The 25,499-nt window shown below is 42.9% G+C and overlaps 2 protein-coding genes across 2 annotated transcripts in view; one reads left to right on the top strand and one right to left on the bottom strand.

Moving 5' to 3' along the window:
* Positions 1-25,499, top strand: part of LOC132885317 (copper chaperone for superoxide dismutase-like) — a 104,054-nt gene that overhangs the window by 17,553 nt on the left and 61,002 nt on the right. The window lies entirely within an intron of this gene.
* LOC132889180 (E3 ubiquitin-protein ligase TRIM39-like) lies at positions 6,214-24,091 on the bottom strand. The gene is made up of 9 exons (XM_060925438.1): positions 23,962-24,091; positions 20,773-20,850; positions 15,156-15,242; positions 8,861-9,417; positions 8,544-8,639; positions 8,179-8,412; positions 7,947-8,085; positions 7,809-7,835; positions 6,214-7,133 (listed from the first exon to the last, which is right to left on the bottom strand). Exons 3-9 carry the CDS (start codon positions 15,172-15,174, stop codon positions 6,586-6,588), a joined length of 1,620 nt encoding a protein of 539 aa, XP_060781421.1. The 5' UTR covers positions 15,175-15,242; positions 20,773-20,850; positions 23,962-24,091; the 3' UTR covers positions 6,214-6,585.

Raw genomic sequence — 25,499 nt, 5'->3', positions numbered from 1 at the left:
AGCCATTCTGCCTTATATGTCAGTCGTCATTAGCTCATTTCAAAGCTTCCCGCCTCCCTGAATAAGCAAGGAGCCAGATATGCAACACTAATTGAAAACCTGCACGAAAGCTTTGTAACCCGGTTCCGTGATATACAACTGAAAAGGCCACAGATTACGTTCCTCGTCGACCCATTCGATGCGGAGACGGACTGTTTGAAAGCCCTGCTTGTCACAGATGAGGCTGCGGCTGAGTTGGAGATGATCGATCTTCGTGAGGAAGACCAACTGAAACCTGTTTTGAGGGAAGGCACCATTGAGTTTTGGAAAAGTGTGCCATTGGAAAAATACCCGAATGTGAAACGGGCTGCGCTTAAGATACTGTCAATGTTTGGGTCAACATACGTCTGCGAGTCTGTGTTCTCTACCATGAAACGTGAAGTCAAAGCATCGTTCTGTTCTGACTGACACCCATGTGAAAGAACTGCTTCGAGTGGCAACGACGGAATACAAGCCAGATTTGAAGAGGATTGTTCAAGGCAAGGAATGTCAGAAGTCCCACTAAGCAACATGCATAGTAAGTGCACACAATATTGATTGCTGTAAATGACTGGCCTGTGGTATTAGTACTGACTGAAGGAGTAAATTTCTCTCATGTTGGCATGTGACATTTACTATTAATCTGGCTGAGCAGAGGTGCGTGAGCGTGTGCGTCTGTGTGAGAGAGAGAGAGAGAGAGAGAGAGAGGGGGGCGATGTTCATGTGCATGGTGTGGCTTTTTTTTGGTAATGCCATGAGTCCCACTAAGCAGCATGCATAGTAAGTGCACACAATGTTCATTGTTAAAAATGACTGGCCTCAGCCTGTGGTCTTAGTACTGTAGGAGTAAATATGTTGGTGTGTGACATTTACTATTAATCTGGCTGAGCAGAGTGTGTGTGTGTGTGTGTGTGTGTGTGTGTGTGTGTGTGAGAGAGAGAGGAAGAGATGGGTGATGTTCGTGTGCCCATGTGTATGATGTGGCTCTTTGCGGTAATACAGTAAAAAATGTGGCTCTTGGTCTCCAACTGGTTGGCCACCCCTGCGCTACACTTTAGATAATGTAGCTCCTCTTAAAAGGACAATGATCAGAGAGAAAAAAGTTAGCACCCTGGTATAATGATGACAATTGCACTTTAAAACAGACCACTTGAAAATTGGAATGTAAATGGCGTCAAACAAAATTGGTAGCGTTCAAATTAGCGTGGTACGAGAGCTTCCTGAAGTATAGAAAAGCTCTTAGAGCTGCTCAATCAACATATCTCTCCTCCCTAATAGAAGATAACAAAAATAATCCTAGATTCCTATTTAATACTGTAGCAAAATTAACCAGGAATAAGTCCACTATAGACCCTTTTCAGTCACGTGACCTCCGTAAACGCGACCACCATTTTGGACATGTAGCAGACTTCGGCTCGAATTGGTTTGAATGCGAGGAAGGCGACAAACGGAGAACATACAAGAAAAAGGAGCGAGATGCAGAAAACACCTTCGCTATCCAGCGACGTAGGGCATTTACAGGGCGAGCAGAGGGAGAAATAACAACAGTAACGACACATTAGCAACGCCGTACAGAAATAACGGTTTATGGCACAGACCCTTTCGGTTCTCGCTCATCTAGCTGCTACAATGACTGCTTAGACTGCAACAATAATACCGAACACACATTTAAGTATCCGTCGTAAAGACGTGAAACTCGTCGAGTGACGAGTGTGTTCATTGATAAGCTAACACAATCTAAAAGTAGACATACCATCACACTGCCCTGGCGCTGTGTACAGTTTACCTTCTATGGTTTGTGCACTCACTATTTGCCATTACTTTCTCCAACCCAGTGTTACAGATTACAGGGAACGGCCTGGATTTAAGAGACAAATACATGTTCCTCTTATTTTGAACACTTAGCCCATGTTTACATTAGACCGTATCAGCGGATCATCAGATTAACGTTTTTAAAAGCGATTAGTGTGCACACAGCAGCACCAATACACGATTCGTCTGCACACAGCAACACCAATACACGGATACGCTCGGCTCCGCAGGCATCCTGCGCTCCAAATCACTCCGCCCTGAACAGCGAGTGCCCTCTGGAGGGTGCGCACTCTGGCCCTGCGCAGCTCACACAGCGCGCGAGTGAAGTGCACGAGCCACGATTCGGGACTGAGCCGCTGTGTGTGTGATCCCAGCGCACATCACTTACCACTCGCAAGTGGAAGGATGGCAAGCCTAAAGACAATCGTTTTTTTTTTTTTTTGTTACATAGTCAAGAGAGGTGTCGGATCACTGGATCCAGTGTAAATAGCTGCCGGAGCCAACGCCCGAGGTTCCGGAGCGCGCTCCGGCTTGCTCCCCCTCAAATTAAGCGCTGTTTGTAGGACACTGCCTCTGATCTGTCCTACAGTCTACCAACAGCAAAGGAACACAACGCTAGCTAATGTCGTTAGCTAACAGCTACTACAGAAGAACAAAGAGGTTACAATGGGTTATTTTAGCCTATTTGGTTACACACTCGCCGCCACAGAATGTTAACAGCAATGTAATGCCTTTTCTGGCTAATTTTATTCGTCTTACCTCCAACAAAGTGGTCACTACACAAGCGCTGGTATGCCGAGGGCTGACAATCTGTTAATGGCCGCTATCCATCTTCTCCGTCGGGATCCGATAAAATGATAACCCTTGCCTTGTTTGTTGATGGTTACTACATCCAGGTGCACAACAATATAGTGGCATGATGAAGTCTTGCTGAAAATAAACACTTTCTTTGCTGCCGTTCCTCAATGCTGGTTGTGGTAAACTACTGGTAGTACATGTCCAAAATGGCGGCCGCGTTTGTCGTGACGTCACGTGAAAAGGGTCCATAGACACATGCACACCTGCAGTATGTAGTAGCAACGACTTCATGAATTTTTTTTAATGAAAAAATTGAAAATATCCAAATTTAAAAAAAAAACTACTAATTTAAGGTCAGACAATGTAAGTGACCCTGTAGTTAACAATATAACTGTATCAGATCGGCAATTAGAATGCTTTACTCCCCTTAGAGAAATCGAATTACTTTCATTAATCTCTGTATCAAAAGCCTCAACTTGTGTACTAGATCCCTTACCTACATGTCTATTCAAACAGATAATACCTGAAGTAACTGAACCGCTTCTAAAAATAATAAATTATTCTCTTACGATTGGCTATGTACCCAAATCCTTTAAACTAGCAGTTATCAAACCCCGGATTAAAAAACCTGACCTTGATCTCTGTCAGCTGTCCAATTGTCAGCCAATATCAAACTTTGATATTGAAAACCTCAAACCTTGAAAAAGCTGTGGCACAGCAGTTATGCTCATATTTACATAGGAATAGCATCCATGAAATGTATCAGTCAGGATTTAGACCTCATCATAGCACAGACAGACCTCTGGTTAAAGTCGTAAATTACCTACTGTTGGCTTCTGATCAGGACTGTGTCTCACTGCTTGTGTTGCTTGACCTTAGTGCAGCATCTGATACCATTGATCATTCCATTCTTCTGGATAGACTAGAAAATGTTGTGGGAGTTAAGGGAACAGCCCTGTCCTGGCTCAGGTCTTATTTAACTTATCTCTATCAGTATGTTGATGTAAATGGTGATTTTTCTAGACATACTGAGGTAAAGTTTGGTGTTCCACAAGGTTCTGTCTTGGGTCCACTGATTTTTTTCTTTATATACATTACCTCTGGGTGATATTAATCATCAGCATGATATTAGTTTCCACTGTTATGCTGATGACACACAGTTGTACGTTTCTGCAAAACCTGATGAGAGACACCATCTTAATAGAATTGAGGAATGTGTAAAGGACATTAGACACTGGATGCTTATTAAATTCCTTCTGCTTAACTCTGACAAGACTGAAGTACTTGTACCAAGACTACATACAGCTAGAAGTAAGTTTTCTGATTACATACTGTAGTAACTCTGGATGGCCTCTCTGTTTCTTCATGTGCAGCAGTAAAAGACCTTGGAGTGATAACTGACCCCAGTCTTTCATTCGAAACTCAGATAGCTTTACCCAGATAGCTTTCTTTCATCTCAGAAATATTGCTAAGATAAGAAATTTAATATCACTACATGACACAGAAAAACTAGTTCATGCTTTTGTTACCTCCAGGTTGGATTATTGTAATTCCTTCCTCTCTGGATGTTCCAATAAGTGCATAAACAAGCTCCAGTTAGTTCAAAATGCAGCAGCAAGAGTCATTTCTAGAAAGAGAAAATATGACTACATCACCCCGTCTTATCCACACTGCATTGGCTCCCAATCAAATTTCGTATTGATTATAAAATACTACTATTAACCTTTAAAGAACCGAATGGTCTCGGAACCACAGTACCTGAGTGAACTTCTGGTCCTTTATGACCCACCACGCCTACTTAGATCAAAAGGTGCAGGCTAGCTGCTGGTACCTCGTATAGTGAAGGCTACATCAGGGGGCAGAGCCTTTTCTTACAAAGCCCCACAGTTATGGAACAGCCTTCCAAGTAGTGTTCGGGAATCAGACACAGTGTCAGCATTTAAGTCTAGGCTGAAAACATATCGGTTTAGTCAAGCCTTTTGTTAATGGTGTTCATGAGGTAAAGGTGTAGATCTGGAGGGTCCTCAGGCATAGTGTGTTTTGGTAAACTGGGATGTATGGATGCTGTCAGTCCCCCACTCGCTTGCTCACTTGAGTTTGTTGATGGTGTAGTGGCTGGCTGCTTTATATCCCAGGGCTCCCTCATGCCTGTGTCACCTTCTGGCTCTCCCCTTTTAGTTATGCTGTCATAGTTAGTTGCCGGAGTCCCTGCTTGTACTCAGTGCAATATGTATACTGTTCCTACTTATTCAGGTGACAGTGGGCATACCTAACAACCTGGTTCCCCCCCCCATCTGTCCCTCTGAGTTACATGTTAATCCTGAGATCGAGATGCTGACCTCTTCTGCTCCTTGGACCTGCCTGATCCATCCTGATGCCCTATGCCTGGTTGGAGTCTTGTCACATTGCTCCTGTGGAGGACAGCCCCATATGGACAGTTGAAAGTCATACTGGGAAGACGCGCTGGACACTTACAGTAATGCTTTTATGGCTGAGGACTACAGTTGACTTGCTAACTTTAGGACTGCAGTTGTCATGAACAGTCTTGCACTCAAATTTCCATGAATGAAGAGTAATAACATCAACGAAACTGACTTCATGTTAAAACTGTTAATATTTTTGTCATGTTGTCTGTTGTTCCCCAAATGAGGATGGGTTCCCTTTTGAGTCTGGTTCCTCTCGAGGTTTCTTCCTCATGTTGTCTGAGGGAGTTTTTCCTTGCCACCGTCACCACAGTCTTGCCCATTGGGGACAGATTAGGGATAAAATTAGCTCATGTTTTCAGTCATTCAAATTCTCTAAAGCTGCTTTAGGACAATGTCTATTGTTAAAAGCGCTCTACAAACAAATTTGATTTGACTTTTCCCTTGCTGGTGTGAGCTGTATAAAAAGTTTGTTAGACATTCAGCAGTAATCGTTAAAATGACTTGCAGACTAGGGCGGTACGATGGTGTAGTGGTTAGCGCTGTCGCCTCACAGCAAGAAGGTCCGGGTTCAAGCCCCGTGGCTGGTGAGGGCCTTTCTGTGCGGAGTTTGCATGTTCTCCCCGTGTCTGCGTGGGTTTCTTCCGGGTGCTCCGGTTTCCCCCACAGTCCAAAGACATGCAGGTTAGGTTAACTGGTGACTCTAAATTGACCGTGGGTGTGAATGTGAGTGTGAATGGTTGTCTGTGTCTATGTGTCAGCCCTGCGATGACCTGGCAACTTGTCCAGGGTGTACCCCGCCTTTTGCCCGTAGTCAGCTGGGATAGGCTCCAGCTTGCCTGCGACCCTGTAGAACAGGATAAAGCGGCTAGAGATAATGAGATGAGATGAGACTTGCAGACTAAAAACAGTGGAAGCAGGGAAATGAACTGCTCTGGGAAAATAGAACATATGGGAGTTCACCAAGACTCACCAATTTGCGCATGCACAGCTCAGAGACACAAAGCCCCGCCCCCCAACTGAGCATGGCTCGGACTGTAATTCAACTTCATGAGAGGCAGAAATGCACCAGTAGAGAGCAGGATAACACACACACACACCCTTTTCATTTTTAATTTAATTTTATTTTCTAACAGAATAACCCTGAGATGTTTACCTCTAAATAAAAAAAAAAAAGTATTTTTGTTTGATGAAGTCTGATGGAGAAACTCAGTGGTGTTCGGTTTTATCTACACAGACATCAGCAGCTGAACTTCGTCCATTTTATTGATCAGATTCAATTCTGCAGTAAATCTCAGTGTGAATTGTAAATAAGCTTTATTCAGATTTGATTTGTAATGACAAACTTCCACAATCATAAAAAACAGACTGTAGGATTCAAATTATTTGTTTATAAAAAACAAACCCCAGGCATTAAAATAAACTGTACAGCACTTTAAAAGGGAAAATGTATTTCTAACATTCACCAGAAAAAGTAAACTGTTTCTTTTTCTTCTCATCATTTAATAGATCATTAAATCTGTGAGGTGAAAATTCATTCAGATTTAAATACAGGAGAGATGATCAGTGGAGCTGCGTTTTTACCTCCATCATTATCACAAGGACTGAAGAATGGATAGAGTTTCTCAGTGAAAGACTGAGCAGTGAAAGAGTAGATATGAGATCTGGACTTCACATCATAAAAGGAGACCAGACCCTCGTCATAATCCACAAACACCCCCACCGTCTCCACCTTCTCTCTCAGTGGGAGGGGGACACGGAGATCAGCATTAGCCCAGTACTGATTCTCTTTCCACAGTCCCACAGTCCAGAATCCATCCTGAGGTTTCCGTGTGCTGTCCCCCTTCCTGTTAATGTTCTCTCTCACAACTCCTAATCTCCACTCAGTTTTCCCTCTGACCTGCACCTCATAATAAAATCTCCCTGAGGAGAAACTCTGCTTTCCCACAACACCAAGATGCTGATTAAACCTCTGTGGTGTATCAGGGAGATCCTGCTCCTCGTCTCCATCTCTCACTTGTTTTCCATCAGCAGACAGGATAAGAAATGGATTTGCTGTATCAGGATCCAGATTCACATTCACTGAGAGAAACACACAAAGTGTGATGTGAGTTTGCAGGTAAAAAAGATAAAATCATCATCCAGTGGATCAGATTCATTTGGATTTATAAGAGGATTTGTAGAAGATTAAATAATTCAACATTTTTAAATGATCTCTTGTAAAAAGAGAAAACTTGTATAGTTTATGGTTGGAGCTTGTTAAAGATGAGAAATATAAAATGTTTTCCTTCTGAAACTTTACTTTCATGATTTTTTGTGTTTGTAATTTTTGTTCTTCAGGAAATCCATAGAAAGAGTCACAGACCGTAAGAGAAAAACATTTGAGAAAAACTTGATCCTGATGAACAATATAAGGTCAGCGAGTGTCTCTAGTGATAAATATCTGGTAAGTTTTAGCTTTTGGAAGAGAACACGCCACTCTAATGTCCATGATTGAGACAAACTGCATTTTTCATATTTCCTGCATTACTTTATGACTGGAATGTAAGAAGCAGATCAGTGTTTCTAAAGAAGAAAATGGTTGAAGGGCTTTAGTGCAGGCAGTAATAGGGAGCTGTAGTGAGGAGGATAATGCGAGACTCTTTAAGACTTCCTTTTAGCTGGAGAGATCTACAGATGAAAATAAGTCTGATGATGCAGTGGTGTAATGATGATCTGTACATTTTAATATGAGAGGAAACAGAAACCTCACTGTACCTGCATACTGCTGAATCCTCTTCAGTTCTGTGGAAAATAATTACAACAAAACATCACTTTCATTAGATTTCAGATGGTTTGTGTAAAACACATTTTAGATTTATGTCTGGAAAAAAGTTCATTCTGAAAGTGTCAAACCAGTTTCCGTTAACTTCTCGTTCAGAGTCTGCTGAAGCTGAGACAGAGCTGTCCTCACAGTGTCCCCACTCAGATCAGTGTTAATACTGATCTCAGTCCAGTTCTTGGTGTGTGGAGGGCTGCACATGGAGGAGTAAATCTACAGTAGAGCAGGAGAGAGGAGAAATCCCTCAGCATGGTGAGTGTTCTGTGATGTTCTGCATTGCCAGTGAGCAGAGAGAGGAACACTGACCTGTAGGAGGTGGAGATGCTCCTCAGTGTGTGAGAGCTGCTCCAGCTCAGTGTCTCTCCTCTTTAGCACAGTGAGTTCCTGCTCCAGCTCTTTAATGAGTCCTTCAGCCTGCCTCTCTGCTGCTGTCTGCTTCTCCTCCATCACCTTGAGCAGCTCAGCCTGACTTCTCTCAATGGAGTGAATCAGAGCAGTGAAGACTTCAACACTGTCTGCTTTCTCTTTCTCTGTGCTTCTCTAAAGGAGCAACACATTTTTACTTCCATCATATATCACTGAATAGTGAACTACTGTTTAATAGCAATTTCTTCATTTCTACAGAATAAATAGAAAACTCCTGAATGTAGAAAACATAAAGTTGGACACACTTTGCTGAGCTCTACTGAGTGTTTGATCTTTTGGATCTTCTTCAGTCGGTCCTGAATCATCTGCTGCACATCTGTCTGTGTTTTCCCCAGCTGAGTCTGAGAACAGAGCAGAAGAAAAACAACTGACCTTCTGCTTATTAAATTTGTCTGTCTGTTTTGTGAAAAGTGACTTGTCATAATTTTCCATATACATGGTCTAATAATTTTTTTCTGTATTATTATTATTATTATTATTAACAACTTGGAATTGCTTTTGGAATTTGAACTAAAAACTTTCCAATCTCATCTACCACTGTATAAATTAGTGTGTTTCTCACCTTCCTCTCTCTGCTCTCCTCCTCGATAGGAACAGTGTTGTGATTCTTGTGTTCTCCTTCAGTGCAGAACTGACACACACACGTCTGATCATCTCTACAGAACATATCCAGAGGTCTCTCATGTTTCTGGCATATGTAGTCCTCCAGGTTCTCCACAGGGTTTATTAATTTGTGTTTCTTAAGTTTGGGCACATAATTATGAAGGTCTAGATGAGTTTTACACAAACTTGCAGAACAATCCAGACAGGATTTCAGGGCCTTCAGCTTCTCTCCAGTGCAGGCATCACACAGAACCTCAGGTTTGTCAGGACCACGTTTCTTCTTGAAGAGATCTGCAACCTCTCTCAGTGTTGTATTAATCTTCAGTTCAGGTTTCTTGGTGAATTTTTCTTGACATAATGGACAGTAACAATGTTGACTCTTCTTCCAGCACTGTGTAAGGCAGCTCTTACAGAAGTTGTGTCCACATGGAGTGGTGACTGGATCAGTGAACACATCCAGACAGATCGAACACAACAGCTGCTCTTCAGACACGAGACTGCTGGAGTCACCAGAAACTAGGGTTCAGAGAAAAAAAAAATGTCAGGAACATCTGTTTATTCTGTGATTTTTATTTGACAAAGTAAATACAACTTTTTTTTTCAAAATGATACATTGTTCAAATTATACATACTGTAGTTATTTTCAAATTTCTCTCTATACACTGCATATGTAATGTAGGTGTACAAATCATGGACCAGAATTTCTTTTCATTTTCCTGAACTGATATGGAAAAGTTTTTTTTTCATGTAAATTGAATTAAACATAAATTAAACTGCACCATTATTAAATTAAATAATCTCTATGTTCATTCCCCATATTTTTTAATGTGGTCCCAGAATTATGTACCTCACTGTATATTATTATTATTATTATTATTATTATTATTATTATTATTATTATTATTATATATTCTGTGTTGCATTGTGCATTTTTTACTTTAAAAGTGTCATTCTTTGTGCTGATCATGATTCATAATTACATTCCATAATCACGTTTTAGTGTATTAATATATTATGATATTACATTGATATATAAACTCTAGTTTACTATTATTTATTTATTTATTTATTTATTATCACATTTAACTGCATATGATTGAATTATTTCATTATTTATTAAAATATATACTTGTAATTAAAGTCTGAAAAATCCTCCAGGCTCACATGATCAGTGTCATTAAACGTCTTTCTAAGATGTTTGTGCGTTATCACACAAGTTTTATTTTAATTTGAATACTGTGACATAAATCAACAACAAAAAAAAACAACCATTCATTGAGATCATGGAATAAAAATTAGTTTCAGCCAAAATTTTACAACAACGACATGAAATCTTTCATGAAATCATGACGTGTGTGGTGTAACTGTTTTGTGTACAACTACGGAGCGCGAGATGATGACGTCAGAGTTGGAACGTGAGGCAGTTAGAGTTAGGTCAGTCAGGCTGCCTGTGTGTAGTAGGGAGAGACACACTATGAAATAAACATTCACGCTTTACAGTCGGACTCCACGCAGTTATTGGATAACACGACATGGTGTCAGAAGTCCTGTAGTTAAGCGTAAGGGAGAAGCCCCGGAAAAAGGACCATTTTACACGTGCGACGGAAAGAAAGAGAAGGGCAAAATGAGTGACGGAGAAGGGGATAGCAGCAGTGGTCGACGGCTAACGGCAGCATCAACGGGACCTTGCGCTACATTTAATATCCAGCCACCTGAGTCCTTCGACTTTTCAAAGCCGCAAGAGTGGGATAAATGGATCCGGAGATTTGAAAGATTCCGCATGGCAAGTAATCTTAATGCAAGCTCTGAAGAGAATCAAGTTAATACATTGATATACTGCATGGGGGACGAAGCGGACGACATCTTACGTGGGCTAACTCTAACGACTACTCAGAAAGGCACCTACAAAGGGGTACGTGATGGCTTCCAAGGTTTTTTTGTGGTCAAGAAAAATGTAATTTATGAATGGGCTAAGTTCAACATGCGCAAGCAGAGAGAAGGAGAGCCAGTAGACTCTTTTGTTACTGCATTATATGCGCTAGCAGAACATTGCAGCTACGGTGTGCTTCATGATGAGCTTATCCGAGACAGACTCGTTGTTGGACTGTTAGATAAGGCGCTGTCCGAACGCATGCAGCTGGACGCAGAACTTACGTTGGATAAAGCTGTTAGAATGGCGCGCCAAAGCGAGGAGGTGAAAAAGCAGCAAGTTTCACTGCGGGGTGACACCAAAGCACAGGCAAGTGATGCTAAGTCTGTGGATAGGGTCAGAATGCTCAAGACCAGCAAGCCTGTTAAAGACAAACCTCGGCATGTACACAAGCCTCACGGTGCCCAGTATAGCAAAGGGAAAGCAGCGCAGTGTCACAAATGTGGCAGTTCTCCATCTCATCCTGCACGAGATTGTCCTGCAAATGAAAGCAAATGCCATGCATGTGGCAAAAAGGGTCACTACAGAGTGTGCAGAGCACCAAAATCTGTGCATGAAGTTGAAGGAGAGGAGGACGATGCAATCTTCCTCGGCAGCATCACGGCAGATGGTGAACCCTGGACAGTCAGCATAGGCATCCATGACAGTTATGTGACATTTAAAATCGACACAGGTGCTGATGTCACCGTCCTGCCACATGCTGTGTTCCTGGAGATATACAAGAACAATCCGCCAACTCTCAGAAAAGCAACAAAGCCACTCCTGGGACCAGGTAGGAGTCCACTGGATGTCGTGGGCGTCGCCAGGCTGCTGCTGAGGAAAGTTGGGAAAGCGGAGATGGAGGATGTATATGTTGTACGTAACCTGCACACTGCCTTGCTGGGAAGATCCATAAGCTGTAGGCTGGGGCTGGTTGCACGTCTTGACAGTGTTAATGTGGAGACATTAAAACAAACCTACCCAAGACTATGCAGTGGACTTGGAGAATTGCGTCAGCCATACGCCATAAAGCTGAAACCAGGGGCTCAACCATTCTCACTCAAAACACCTAGGAGGATCCCATTGCCACTGATGGACAAAGTCAAGCAGGAACTGTCCCGCATGGAAGACCTCGGGGTGATATGCAGAATTGAGGAACCAACAGACTGGTGCGCTGGTATCGTGGTGGTGCCAAAGAAGACGGGTGCTGTACGCATATGCGTTGATCTCACCAAACTGAATGAGTCAGTACGTCGGGAGAAGTTTATCCTGCCATCGGTGGAGGAGACACTGGGAATGCTGGCTGGAGCCAGAATTTTTAGTAAGCTGGATGCGAATATGGGGTTTTGGCAAATTCCCCTAACACATGATTCAGCGAAACTGACAACGTTCATCACACCCTTCGGACGCTTTTTCTTCAAGAGGCTTCCTTTTGGCATAGCATCAGCTCCCGAGCACTTCCAGAACAGAATGGTGACGGAGGTCATAGAAGGGCTTGAGGGCGTGGTGTGCCACATAGATGATGTGCTGGTGTGGGGGCATACACAGGCGGAGCATGACGAGCACCTGCATGCCGTGCTGGAGAAGATCCAAAAGGCGGGCATCACCCTGAACATTGAAAAGTGTGACCTGTCAAAGTCAGAGGTGAGCTTTCTAGGCCACATGGTCTCTGCCAGCGGTATCCGCCCAGATACAGGAAAGACAGAGGCTGTACAGAGGATGCAGGAACCGACAACAGTGAGCAAAGTAAGATCCTTTCTCGGCATGGTGAACCAGCTGGGCAAGTTCATTCCACAGCTGGCGGAGAGGGACAAACCCCTGCGAGATCTCCTGTCGAAAAAGAACTGCTGGATGTGGGGCATCGAGCAGGCCAAAGCTTTTCAGGATCTGAAGAACGCACTGACGTCGCCACCCGTGCTAGCCATGTATGATCCTAACAGAGAATGCAAGGTCTCAGCAGACGCATCATCATATGGGCTAGGAGGAGTGCTACTACAAAGGTGGGACGAAGAGTGGAGGCCAATAGCCTACATGTCGCGGTCTCTCACTCCAACCGAACAGAGATATGCGCAAGTGGAAAAGGAGGCATTGGGACTGACATGGGCCTGCGAGAGGTTCCGCAACTTCCTGATTGGAAAACACTTCCAGCTGGAGACGGATCATAAGCCTCTCTTGAGTCTCCTGGGTTCTCAAGCTCTAGATGCCCTACCTCCTCGGATCCAGCGTTTCAGAATGCGTCTGATGCGCTATTCCTACTCCATATCACATGTGGCAGGGAAAAGTCTGTGGACGGCAGATACACTGTCACGGGTGCCAGTTGAGAGGGCAGAGACACCAGCTGAAAAAGAGCTGTTTGAAGACACGAATATCTACGTAGACATGGTGATGGAGAACCTACCTGCGAGCACCGTTTACCTAGCTGAACTGCGGGGCGAGCTGCAGAGGGACAGCGTGTGTGCACGTGTGATGCAGCTGTGTACAGAGGGATGGCCAGCCCACGGCACCAACGAACCTGCACTCAAGCTGTACTGGCCTGAACGCGCTCTCCTCACAGTTCAAGATGGTCTACTGTTAAAAGGACAAAGACTTGTTATCCCCTCAACGATGAGAAATGATGTTCTTGTCAAGTTGCACGAAGGTCATCAAGGTGTGGTCAAGTGCAGAGAGAGGGCGCAACAGTCAGTATGGTGGCCGGGGCTGAGCCAGCAGCTGAACGAGGTGGTTCTGAGCTGCCGGGCATGCTGCCAGGAGAGACAGAACCACAGGGAGCCGCTGATGCCAACGCCGTATCCAGGCCGACCATGGCAAATGTGTGGAGCAGATTTGTTCGTCCTAGAGAGCAAGACCTACCTGCTAGTGGTGGACTACGCATCAAGGTATGTGGAAATCGCACTGCTGACCCACACAACGTCCAAAGATGTGATCAATCACCTCAAGTCCATTTTTGCACGTCACGGGATCTGTGAGACACTGGTCACCGATAACGGGCCACAGTTCTCAGGAGCCGACTTTGCTGACTTTTCTGAGTCCTATGGGTTTTGCCATGTGACCAGTAGTCCAAAATACCCCCAGGGAAATGCTGAAGCTGAGCGGGCAGTACAGACCGTGAAGGGACTCCTGAAGAAGTCTGACGATCCGTACCTCGCCTTGCTTGCATACAGGTCTACTCCACTGCAAAATGGATATAGCCCAGCGCAACTTCTCATGGGGAGGAGACTTCGCACCACTGTGCCTATTCTGCCTGCACTTTTGGAGCCTGCTCTTCCTGATGGAGGCGCTGTTCTTCGGAAGGAGGAGGAGAGGAAGAGGAGAGATGCACAGCGCTACAATCTGCGACACCGTGCACGGGACCTCAACAGCCTCACTCCTGGGCAGGACGTGTGGGTCACAGACCAAAAAGCATCTGGAGCTGTCATCGGAAGTCACACCACCCCTCGCTCATATCTGGTGGAGGGTCCCCATGGGATCATCAGGCGAAACCGTCGCCATCTCATCGCCATGCAGCCTTCACCAGAGCAAAGCAACAGTGGTGCAGCCGAGCAGATTCCAGTAGGGGTTCCAGAACGACCTGCAGCAGCACCACTGCAGCAGAATGTTCCAGAACCACCATCTACTCCCACGGTCAGAACCAGGTCTGGGAGAGCTGTGGTAAGACCGACCCGGTTCAACTTGTGATTCTGCTTATCACAGACTTTACAGAGACTGAGACAATCACACACACACACACACACACACACACACACACACACACACACACACACACACACAAGGAAGACAAAAATGTGTTTTATATGTGATTGAGCTATTTTTATTATTGCAGTGTTTGAATGTAAATGTTCCAAGTTTCAGAGTTAGAAGAGCATAGACAGTACAAGATGTTTGGTATTGTATTTTATAATTTCCTGTTCCAAAGTAAGGTTAAATTGCTGTGTGTCTGTTGGGAGTGTGAATGACTCAGATAGGAGCAGACCTTCCAGCCACAGGGGCAGAATAATCCCCTAAGGTCCTGCTGAATCAATGGTAGTCTACCCATTGATTCTAAAAAGGGAAGATGTGGTGTAACTGTTTTGTGTACAACTACGGAGCGCGAGATGATGACGTCAGAGTTGGAACGTGAGGCAGTTAGAGTTAGGTCAGTCAGGCTGCCTGTGTGTAGTAGGGAGAGACACACTATGAAATAAACATTCACGCTTTACAGTCGGACTCCACGCAGTTATTGGATAACACGACAATGTGCATCTACATGCAGTTCAAGCCCTTGTGAATTATGTGTTATGACACTGACTTACTAGTGCTTAACTATTTAATAATAATGAAAAATATATATATAAGCTGTATAACTTACATGAAGGTGTTTGATCCATGCCGGTCCTTCTTCTGTTTTTTTGCCAGTGTTGAAGATTCAGCTATTTTCTTCCTCTGTGTTTTAAGCCTTTTCAGTAAGAAATCACATAATTCAGTTCACACATGTAACAGTATGAGGTGTTACTGATTAGTCTGTTTGACTCCACAGGCCTGACTGCAGTGTTAAACCTCAGTAATGACACTGGAAGCATTTAGACTGTGATATAAAACATACGTAAACATTCTCATCTTCATTCGATTGTAATGAACACAGAATTTCACTGATCATTCTCACAGCTCTCAGCTCAGGAACTGGATCATTCACAGTTTCTCACTGACTGATATGGTTCTTGTTAGAGCCCAGCACAAGCTCATAACATAAAGCGGGAGATGCACAACAAAACGGCTGAAGTATAGGGTTTATTATTATTGAAAGAACTAAAATTAACACAAAAACAGGAGACGGTCGGCTTGAGCAAAACGGGGCACAGTCACATGAGGCACGGTTGGACCAGTATGGATGAGAACACCAAAGCGTGTCTCCTCAAATGACTGTTAGTCATTTGCTTAGAGTTTGACTGTCTTATTATATCTGGGGATTTTAACTTGCATGTAGATAATCCTGAAAACACCTATGCCAATGAACTACTTGCACTTATTGACAACTTCAACCTAGTACAATATGTACAGGGGCCGACCCACTCTCATGGTCATACCCTTGACCTCGTCATCACAAAGGGTCTTACTGTTTCTACTACTGTTGTTGACCTGGCCTTATCTGATCATTTTTGTGTTTTCTCTAATGTTTCTATGTCTCCTCACATTCAGAACAGCTCAATGACTATGAGTAGAAGAGTCATAAACGACAACACGTGTTCTCTTTGAGCACGCTCTCTCTCGGATCTCAACCAAAATGTCAGACTCTGTAGATGATTTACTGGAAATTTTTAATTTAAATATGACCCAAATTATGGATGATATTGCTACATTCAAAATCAAAAGAGTCAATGATAAGCAGAAAGCACCATGGAAGCAATACCCAGCTGTTAAACTGTTAAAGAGAGAATGTAGAAAGACTGAAAGAAAATGGCGCAAAACTAAACTTCACATCCATTATCAAATCCATAAAGAGATGCTTTGTAAATATAATTATGAAATTCGTAAAGCAAGACAGTCTTTCTTCTCCAACATCATCAGCAGGAATATGAACAATGCCCGTGTGCTATTTTCAACAGTAGAGAAGCTAACAAATCCCCCACCACAATTAGCACCTGAACTTCTCTCGGTTAATAAATGCAATGAGTTTGCATCCTTCTTTAAAGGAACAGTCCACCGTACTTCCATAATGAAATATGCTCTTATCTGAATTGAAACGAGCTGCTCCGTACCTCTCCGAGCTTTGCGCAACCTCCCAGTCAGTCAGACGCAGTCAGACGCGCTGTCACTCCTGTTAGCAATGTAGCTAGGCTCAGCATGGCCAATGGTATTTTTTGGGGCTGTAGTTAGTTGCGACCAAACTCTTCCACGTTTTTCCTGTTTACGTAAGTTTATATGACCAGTGATATGAAAAAAGTTCAGTTACACAAATTGAAACGTAGCGATTTTCTATGCGATGGAAAGTCCGCACTATAATGACAGGCGTACTAACACCTTCTGCGCGCTTCAACAGCGCATTGATACGGAGCTCAGATATCAATGCGCTGTCGAAGCGCGCAGAAGGTGTTAGTACGCCTGTCATTATAGTGCGGACTTTCCATAGCATAGAAAATCACCACGTTTCAATTTGTGTAACTGAACTTGTTTCATGTCACTGGTCATATAAACCTATGCAAACAGGAAAAACGTGGAAGAGTTTGGTCGCATCTAACTACAGCCCCAAAAAATACCATTGGCCATGCTGAGACTAGCTACATTGCTAACAGGAGTGACAGCGCGTCTGACTGTGTCTGACTGACTGGGAGGTCGCGCAAAGCTCGGAGAGGTATGGAGCAGCTCGTCTCAATTCAGATAAGAGCATATTGCATTATGGAAGTACGGTGGACTGTTCCTTTAAAGGTAAAATTGATAAAATACAACATAATATTGCTCATAATATATCTCAGTTGCAAATAATTGAAAAACTGCAATCACCAGTGACACAGACAGATAACTTCAACACAATGTCAGAATTTTGTTTAATTGATTATGAGACTCTTGAAAAAACTGTACAAAATCTCAGTTCCTCAACATCTGAATTGGACATTCTGCTCACCAACTTTTTTAAGTCTGTTCTACATCTTATAATTACAGATGTGCTTCAAATCATAAATACAGTGGTGCTTGAAAGTTTGTGAACCCTTTAGAATTCTCTATATTTCTGCATAAATATGACGTAAAACATCATCAGATTTTCACACAAGTCCTAAAAGTAGATAAAGAGAACCCAGTTAAACAAATGAGACAAAAATATTAGACTTGGTCATTTATTTATTGAGGAAAATGATCAAACATTGCATATCTGTGAGTGGCAAAAGTATGTGAACCTTTGCTTTCAGTATCTGGTGTGACCCCCTTGTGCAGCAATAACTGCAACTAAACGTTTGCGGTAATTGTTGATCAGTCCTGCACACCGACTTGGAGGAATTTTAGCCCGTTTCTCCGTACAGAACAGCTTCAACTCTGGGATGTTGGTGGGTTTCCTCACATGAACTGTTCGCTTCAGGTCCTTCCACAACATTTCCATTGGATTAAGGTCAGGACTTTGACTTGGCCATTCCAAAACATTAACTTTATTCTTCTTTAACCATTCTTTGGTAGAACGACTTGTGTGCTTAGGGTCGTTGTCTTGCTGCATGACCCACCTTCTCTTGAGATTCAGTTCATGGACAGATGTCCTGACATTTTCCTTTAGAATTCGCTGGTATAATTCAGAATTCATTGTTTCACCAATAATGGCGAGCCGTCCTGGCCCAGATGCAGCAAAACAGGCCCAAACAATGATACTACCACCACCATGTTTCACAGATGGGATAAGGTTCTTATGCTGGAATGCAGTGTTTTCCTTTCTCCAAACATAATGCTTCTCATTTAAACCAAAATGTTCTATTTTGGTCTCATCCATCCACAAAACATTTTTCCAATAGCCTTCTGGCTTGTCCACATGATCTTTAGCAAACTGCAGACGAGCAGCAACATTCTTTTTGGAGAGCAGTCTCTTTCTCCTTGCAACCCTGCCATGCACACCATTGTTGTTCAGTGTTCTCTGGATGGTGGACTCATGAACATTCTCATTAGCTAGTGTGAGACAGGCCTTCAGTTGCTTAGAAGTTACCCTGGGGTCCTTTGTGACCTTGTCGACTATTACACGCCTTGCTCTTGGAGTGATCTTTGTTAGTCGACCACTCCTACGGAGGGTAACAATGGTCTTGAATTTCCTCCATTTGAACACAATCTGTCTGACTGTGGATTGGAGTCCAAACTCTTTAGAGATGGTTTTGTAACCTTTTCCAGCCTGATGAGCATCAACAACACTTTTTCTGAGGTCCTCAGAAATCTCCTTTGTTCGTGCCATGATACACTTCCACAAACATGTGTTGTGAAGATCAGACTTTGATAGATCCCTGTTCTTTAAATAAAACAGGGTGCCCACTCACACCTGATTGTTATCCCATTGATTGAAAACACCGGACTCTAATTTCACTTTCAAATTAACTGCTAATCCTAGAGGTTCACATACTTTTGCCACTCACAGATATGTAATATTGGATCATTTTCCTCAATAAATAAATGACCAAGTATAATATTTTTGTCTCATTTGTTTAACTGGGTTCTCTTTTTCTACTTTTAAGACTTGTGTGAAAATCTGATGATGTTTTAGGTCATATTTTTGCAGAAATATAGAAAATTCTAAAGGGTTCACAAACTTTCAAGCACCACTGTACATCCCTAGAGACTGGCATTGTTCCTGTGTTCTTGAAAAAAGCCGTTGTAAAGCCCCTACTTAAAAAGAATAATCTGGATGCTTCAGTATTAAATAACTACAGGCCAATATCAAATCTACCATTCATCGGGAAAATCCTTGAAAAAATTGTCTTCAATCAATTAACTGCCTTCTTGATATCAAACAGCTGTTTTGATAACTTTCAATCAGGATTTCATGCCAATCATAGCACTGAAACAGCGCTGATTAAAGTTATAAATGACATACGTCTTAATACTGATGCAGGCAAAACATCGGTCCTGGTATTACTGGACCTCAGTGCAGCTTTTGATACTGCTGATCACAACATACTGCTATATCGACTTGAACATTGGGTTGGGTTGACTGGTAAAGTTATCAATTGGTTAAAATCATACTTAAAAGATAGAAGCTTCTTTGTTACCATGGGAAATTGTACCTCAGCGTCAATGTCTTTGACCTGTGGTGTCCCCCAGGGGTCGATTCTTGGACCATTACTATTCAACCTTTATATGCTCTCACTTGGGCAAATTATCAAGAACAATTCAATTTTATATCACTGCTATGCAGATGATGCCCAAATTTATCTTGCTCTATCACCTAATGATTATGCCCCCCTTGAATGTCTCTACCAGTGTATCGATCAAATCAACAACTGGATGTCACAAAATTTCCTTCAGCTGAACACAGATAAAACAGAAGTAATTCTATTTGGAAAAAAAGATGAAAGACTCAGGATTACCACTATTCTTGACACAAAGGGGATTAAAACAAAAGAAATGGTTAAAAATCTTGGTGTTTTCATTGACAGCGAGCTAAACTTTGAGAGGCATATGAAAGCAATCACTAAAACAGCATTTTATCACCTAAAAAACATTTCCAAACTAAGAGGACTTATGTCAAAAAATGATCTGGAAAAACTTATACATGCCTTCATCTCTAGTAGGGTTGATTACTGCAATGGCCTTTTCACAGGCCTGCCAAAAAAAACCCCGTCAAACGACTTCAGCTGGTTCAAAATGCAGCAGCTAGGGTTCTCACACGAACAAAAATAACAAACACATTACTCCAATTCTAAGGTCCCTTCACTGGCTTCCAGTAAGCTACAGAATTGACTTTAAAGCATTGCTGCTGGTGTACAAATCTCTAAATGGTACAGGGCCCAATTACCTCTCTGATATGTTGCAGCGGCCTAACCCAATCAGATCTACCAGATCGCAGCAGAAAAATTTACTGTTAAAACCTGTTGTTAAAACAAAGTGTGGTGAAGCAGCTTTTAGCTACTATGCAGTACAGCTATGGAACCAACTCCCAGAGGACATCAAAAATGCTCCTGCTGTTGGCAGCTTCAAATCTAGACTAAAGACCAAGCTGTTTTCAGATGCTTTCTGCTAAATTATTAATATTGCCATCTCTACATGTTTTAAACTCTTTACTTTTACAGTCTCTCCATGTTTTAAATTTTACTTAACTTTTATTCTATTTTATTCTGCTGTTTTTTTTAAATTGAACTTTTATCTCATTTTATTATTTTATTTCTACTATTGTTTAGTTCTTATTAATTTTCTTCCCCATTTATTTTATGTAATTTTATTTTCTATTGTTTACTGTTTTGCTTTTACTTCTGTAAAGCACATTGAACTGCCACTGTGTATGAATTGTGCTATATAAATAAACTTGCCTTGCCTTGCCTTGCCTCTGGAATGGTGTCAAGCAGGTTCATATAGGCTCCTCCCACCATGGACCAGGTGCTTCTGACCTATTAATTAACAGGTAACAGAGAAAGATACACATATGCCACCAAAAGGGGTAGCCAATGTTTAGTATGCATTTTATTTAGGTGGCCACCACGGATAGGAAACATAACAGTTCTAGAAGTGTTTGTTTGTCTGTGAAGATTCTCAGTCATCCAGGTCATCGTAAACTGTGGGTGGTAAAAGAGAGCAACTGGACTTGCTTGAAGATTCTTGAAGACGTTTCACCTCTCATCCGAAAGGCTTCTTCAGTTCTGTCTGAAAAAATGGCTTCTTTAACTCCTTGCTCATACCAACGATCCTCTCTGGCTAAAATGCGTACATTGCAATCCTGAAATGAGTGTCCTTTGTTGTTAAGATGAAGATAGACAGCAGAGTCCTGGCCTGAGGACTATGTCTATCTTCAGCTTAACAACAAAGGACACTCATTTCAGGATTGCAACATACGCATTTTAGTCAGAGGATTGTTGGTATGAGCGAGGCGTTAAAGAAGCCATTTTTTGTCAACCTGGAATGGCCATCACTGAACAGAGGTGGGGGTCTAAGGCCAAGTTTACATTAGACCGTATCTATCTCGTTTTCTTCGCGGATGCACTGTCCGTTTACATTAAAACGCCTGGAAACGCCGGGAAACGGGAATCCGCCAGGGTCCACGTATTCAATCTAGATCGTGTCTGGTCCGGTGCTGTGTAAACATTGAGAATACGAAGATACGCGGATACGCTGTGCTGAGCTCTAGCTGGCGTCGTCATTGGACAACGTCACTGTGACATCCACCTTCCTGATTCGCTGGCGTTGGTCATGTGACGCGACTGCTGAAAAATGGCGCGGACTTCCGCCTTGTATCACCTTTCATTAAAGAGTATAAAAGTATGAAAATACTGCAAATACTGATGCAAATACTGCCCATTGTGTAGTTATGATTGTCTTTAGGCTTGCCATCCTTCCACTTGCAAGTGGTAAGTGATATGCACTGGGATCACACACACAGCGGCTCAGTCCCAAATCATTGCTCGTGCACTCCACTCGCGCGCTCTGTGAGCTGCGCAGGGCCGGAGTGCGCACCCTCCAGAGGGCACTCGCTGTTCAGGGCGGAGTGATTTGGAGCGCAGGATGCCTGCGGAGCTGAGCGTATCCGTGTATTGGTGTTGCTGTGTGCACGCGAATCGTGTATTAGTGTTGCTGTGTGCACGCTAATCGTTTTAAAAACGTTAATCTGATGATCCGCTGATATGGTCTAATGTAAACCCCACCTAAGACATAATTTATCAGCCACCTACAATGCAGTCCTTGGCACACTTCCCAGACAACTGAATGCACACCAAAACCCAGCTGTTTTCAGTGACTCACAGGAGGACAGAGAGAACCAGCAATCCATTGATCACCCCAACGACTCTCGAGGCTGTTCACACCCAGCCCCCAGTGACCCACACCAACAGGATGACTCAACGACACCTTAGGATTGCTTTTCATCCCTGAGAGGATAAATACCTGATAATCACCTTGTAGAGCATATGTGGGGGTGTTTCTATGCAAAAAGATCAATAGTTCTAACACTTGATAACCAAAAAAGTTCACCTCTATTACTATTCACACCTATTACTGACTATTAGGCTACATCCACATGACAACGGCAATGAGATGTTATTTAAAAAAATATCGCGTCCAAATGGGCAACGATCAGTAAAATATCAGGTCCATATGGCAACGCAACGCTTGCTGAAAACGATGCAATACACATGCCACACCTCTAGGGGCGCTGTAAGACGGTCCCTTCGGAGACACCAGAACAATAGAAGAAGTAAGGACGCATGCGCATAAACTATTATGCGCGAGACTTCATATTAGCCACAAAGTCAGGAAAATCTGTTCGTAAAATTACGTTATAATGACCAAATACAATGAAAAGTATTTTTCCAGTCTCACCTGTGAAAGGTAATCCCATGTGATCTCGTTTTGACGGTAAACCTGTTGGTACAGTTAAACGCAGCACATGAATGAGGCATCTTTATTCTCTGCTTTGACCTATCCAATATGGCGGCGAGGATGACGTATGATTCTACGCGGAAGGCGGCGTCTTTAATGGTCCGGAATAAATTGAATGCTACACGTTGATGGATTAATTTGTTCTTCTACGCCCTTTTTGAGGAATGTATTGTAGGACTTAAACCAACATCTGAAGAGGTGAGATCGCTCCTTTTTTTCCCTATTTTTGCTGGCGGGATTGACTCTGCCCTAAGGGCTATTTTCTCTCTCTCTCTCTCACTTTGCACCATTACACAATAAATATTTACAGTGAAAATATTTTGTAAGCGCGTTTCATGAACCAAGTTATAGGATTTGTTGACAACTCGCATTGAGTTCGTTACACTTCTACCCAGCGTGAAGCGCTGACAGTCATGTGGTTGTGACGTCATTGTAAACAAATCCGTTCTACTCATCCAGACGACTTCGCAACGGCAACGTTGCCAGATCTTTCCACTCTGGAACCCGTTCTCAAAAAGATTGCGTTTTGGGCACCCAAAACACCGGTGCCGTGTGGACGCCAGGCCTAAACGATAAGCAATTGTATCGGAGTCACCTGAATCCGTTGCCGTGTGGACAGGGCCTTAGTCAGACAGAACTGAAGAAGCCTTTCGGACGAGAGGTGAAACATCTTCAAGAATCTTCAAGCAAGTCCAGTTGCTCTCTTTTACCACCCAAAGTGTTTTTTACCCAGTGCTCACATCTGTACACACACACACACACCTTTCATCCAGTTCATTTAGTGTAGCTCACACACGAGTAAATTTCGTCATTAAGCATAAAGTAAGCTAGAACTGTATTTTAGCTCGTATTAAAGTGTTTATGCTGGAATCAGTTCAACACTCCACTTTTGAGCAGGTAATAAAACACCTGTGACCCTGTTTTTCACTTTTGCTGTTTCTGTGATCACTGATCATTAGAGTTTTTTTTTAAACCCTGTAATAATCAGCATGTATTTCAGTGTCAGTATTTCAGCAGTGTGTGAGAGACTCTGTCTCTGTCTGACATTGTTAACATGTACAGTTTATCCTAAAAAAAAATCACACACTGACAAGACCTCTGAACTATAAAACATTCACTGAAGAACATACCTTTATTTTACTTGCCTCTTTTCAGGGAGTGAGAATTGTCTGCATTTATATTTGAGAGTCAGTGAAGATCCTGCAGTTAATTTCAGAAATTAATGTGAAAATAAGTGTTTCTTCTGGATGTGAGCTAGAACTGCTTTCACTTTAGTCACTTCCTTGTTCACTTTATAGTGACTGATAAAAAGGCAGTTCCTCATGACACTGCAGTTTGTCTCCACCTCCATAACTTCACCTCTCCTCAGGTGTATTTATGGACCCTTTTCACGTGACGTCACGACAAACGCGGCCGCCATTTTGGACATGTACTACCAGTAGTTTACCACAGCCAGCATTGAGGAACGGCAGCAAAGAAAGTGTTTATTTTCAGCAAGACTTCCATCATGCCACTATATTGTTGTGCACCTGGATGTAGTAACCATCAACAAACAAGGCAAGGTTTATCATTTTATCGGATCCCGACGGAGAAGATGGATAGCGGCCATTAACAGATTGTCAGCCCTCGGCATACCAGCGCTTGTGTAGTGACCACTTTGTTGGAGGTAAGACGAATAAAATTAGCCAGAAAAGGCATTACATTGCTGTTAACATTCTGTGGCGGCGAGTGTGTAACCAAATAGGCTAAAATAACCCATTGTAACCTCTTTGTTCTTCTGTAGTAGCTATTAGTTAACGACATTAGCTAGCGTTGTGCTCCTTTGCTGTTGGTAGACTGTAGGACAGATCAGAGGCAGTGTCCTACAAACAGCGCTTAATTTGAGGGGGAGCAAGCCGGAGTGCGCTCCGGAACCTCGGGCGTTGGCTCCAGCAGCTATTTACACTGGATCCAGTGATCCGACACCTCTCTTGACTATGTAACAAAAAAAAAAAAACGATTGTCTTTAGGCTTGCCATCCTTCCACTTGCGAGTGGTAAGTGATCTGCGCTGGGATCACACACACAGCGGCTCAGTCCCGAATCGTGGCTTGTGCATTTCACTCGCGCGCTGTGTGAGCTGCGCAGGGCCGGAGTGCGCACCCTCCAGAGGGCACTCGCTGTTCAGGGCGGAGTGATTTGGAGCGCAGGATGCCTGCGGAGCCGAGCGTATCCGTGTATTGGTGTTGCTGTGTGCAGACGAATCGTGTATTGGTGCTGCTGTGTGCACACTAATCGCTTTTAAAAACGTTAATCTGATGATCCGCTGATACGGGCTAATGTAAACATGGGCTAAGTGTTCAAAATAAGAGGAACATGTATTTGTCTCTTAAATCCAGGCCGTTCCCTGTAATCTCTAACAGCGGTTGGAGAAAGTAATGGCAAATAGTGAGTGCACAAACCATAGAAGGTAAACTGTACACAGCGCCAGGGCAGTGTGATGGTATGTCTACTTTTAGATCGTGTTAGCTTATCAATGAACACACTCGTCACTCGACGAGTTTCACGTCTTTACGACGGATACATAAATGTGTGTTAGGTATTATTGTTGCAGTCTAAGCAGTCATTGTAGCAGCTAGATGAGGAGAACCGAAAGGGTCTGTGCCATAAACCGTTATTTCTGTACGGCG

Source organism: Neoarius graeffei, chromosome 1, assembly GCF_027579695.1.
Source record: "Neoarius graeffei isolate fNeoGra1 chromosome 1, fNeoGra1.pri, whole genome shotgun sequence".
Classification (NCBI taxonomy): domain Eukaryota; kingdom Metazoa; phylum Chordata; class Actinopteri; order Siluriformes; family Ariidae; genus Neoarius; species Neoarius graeffei.
The sequence above is the reverse complement of the archived record's forward strand: the minus strand, read 5'-3'. Positions and strand labels throughout refer to the sequence as shown.

What these genes read in the sequence shown, in the direction of transcription:
- LOC132889180 (XM_060925438.1), bottom strand. An exon ending in AGGAGAGCAGAGAGAGGAAG is followed by an intron (nt 8,640 to 8,860) that starts GTGAGAAACACA and finishes CTCTGTTCTCAG; the next exon opens with ACTCAGCTGGGGAAAACACA. An exon ending in ACTCAGTAGAGCTCAGCAAA is followed by an intron (nt 8,413 to 8,543) that starts GTGTGTCCAACT and finishes TTGCTCCTTTAG; the next exon opens with AGAAGCACAGAGAAAGAGAA.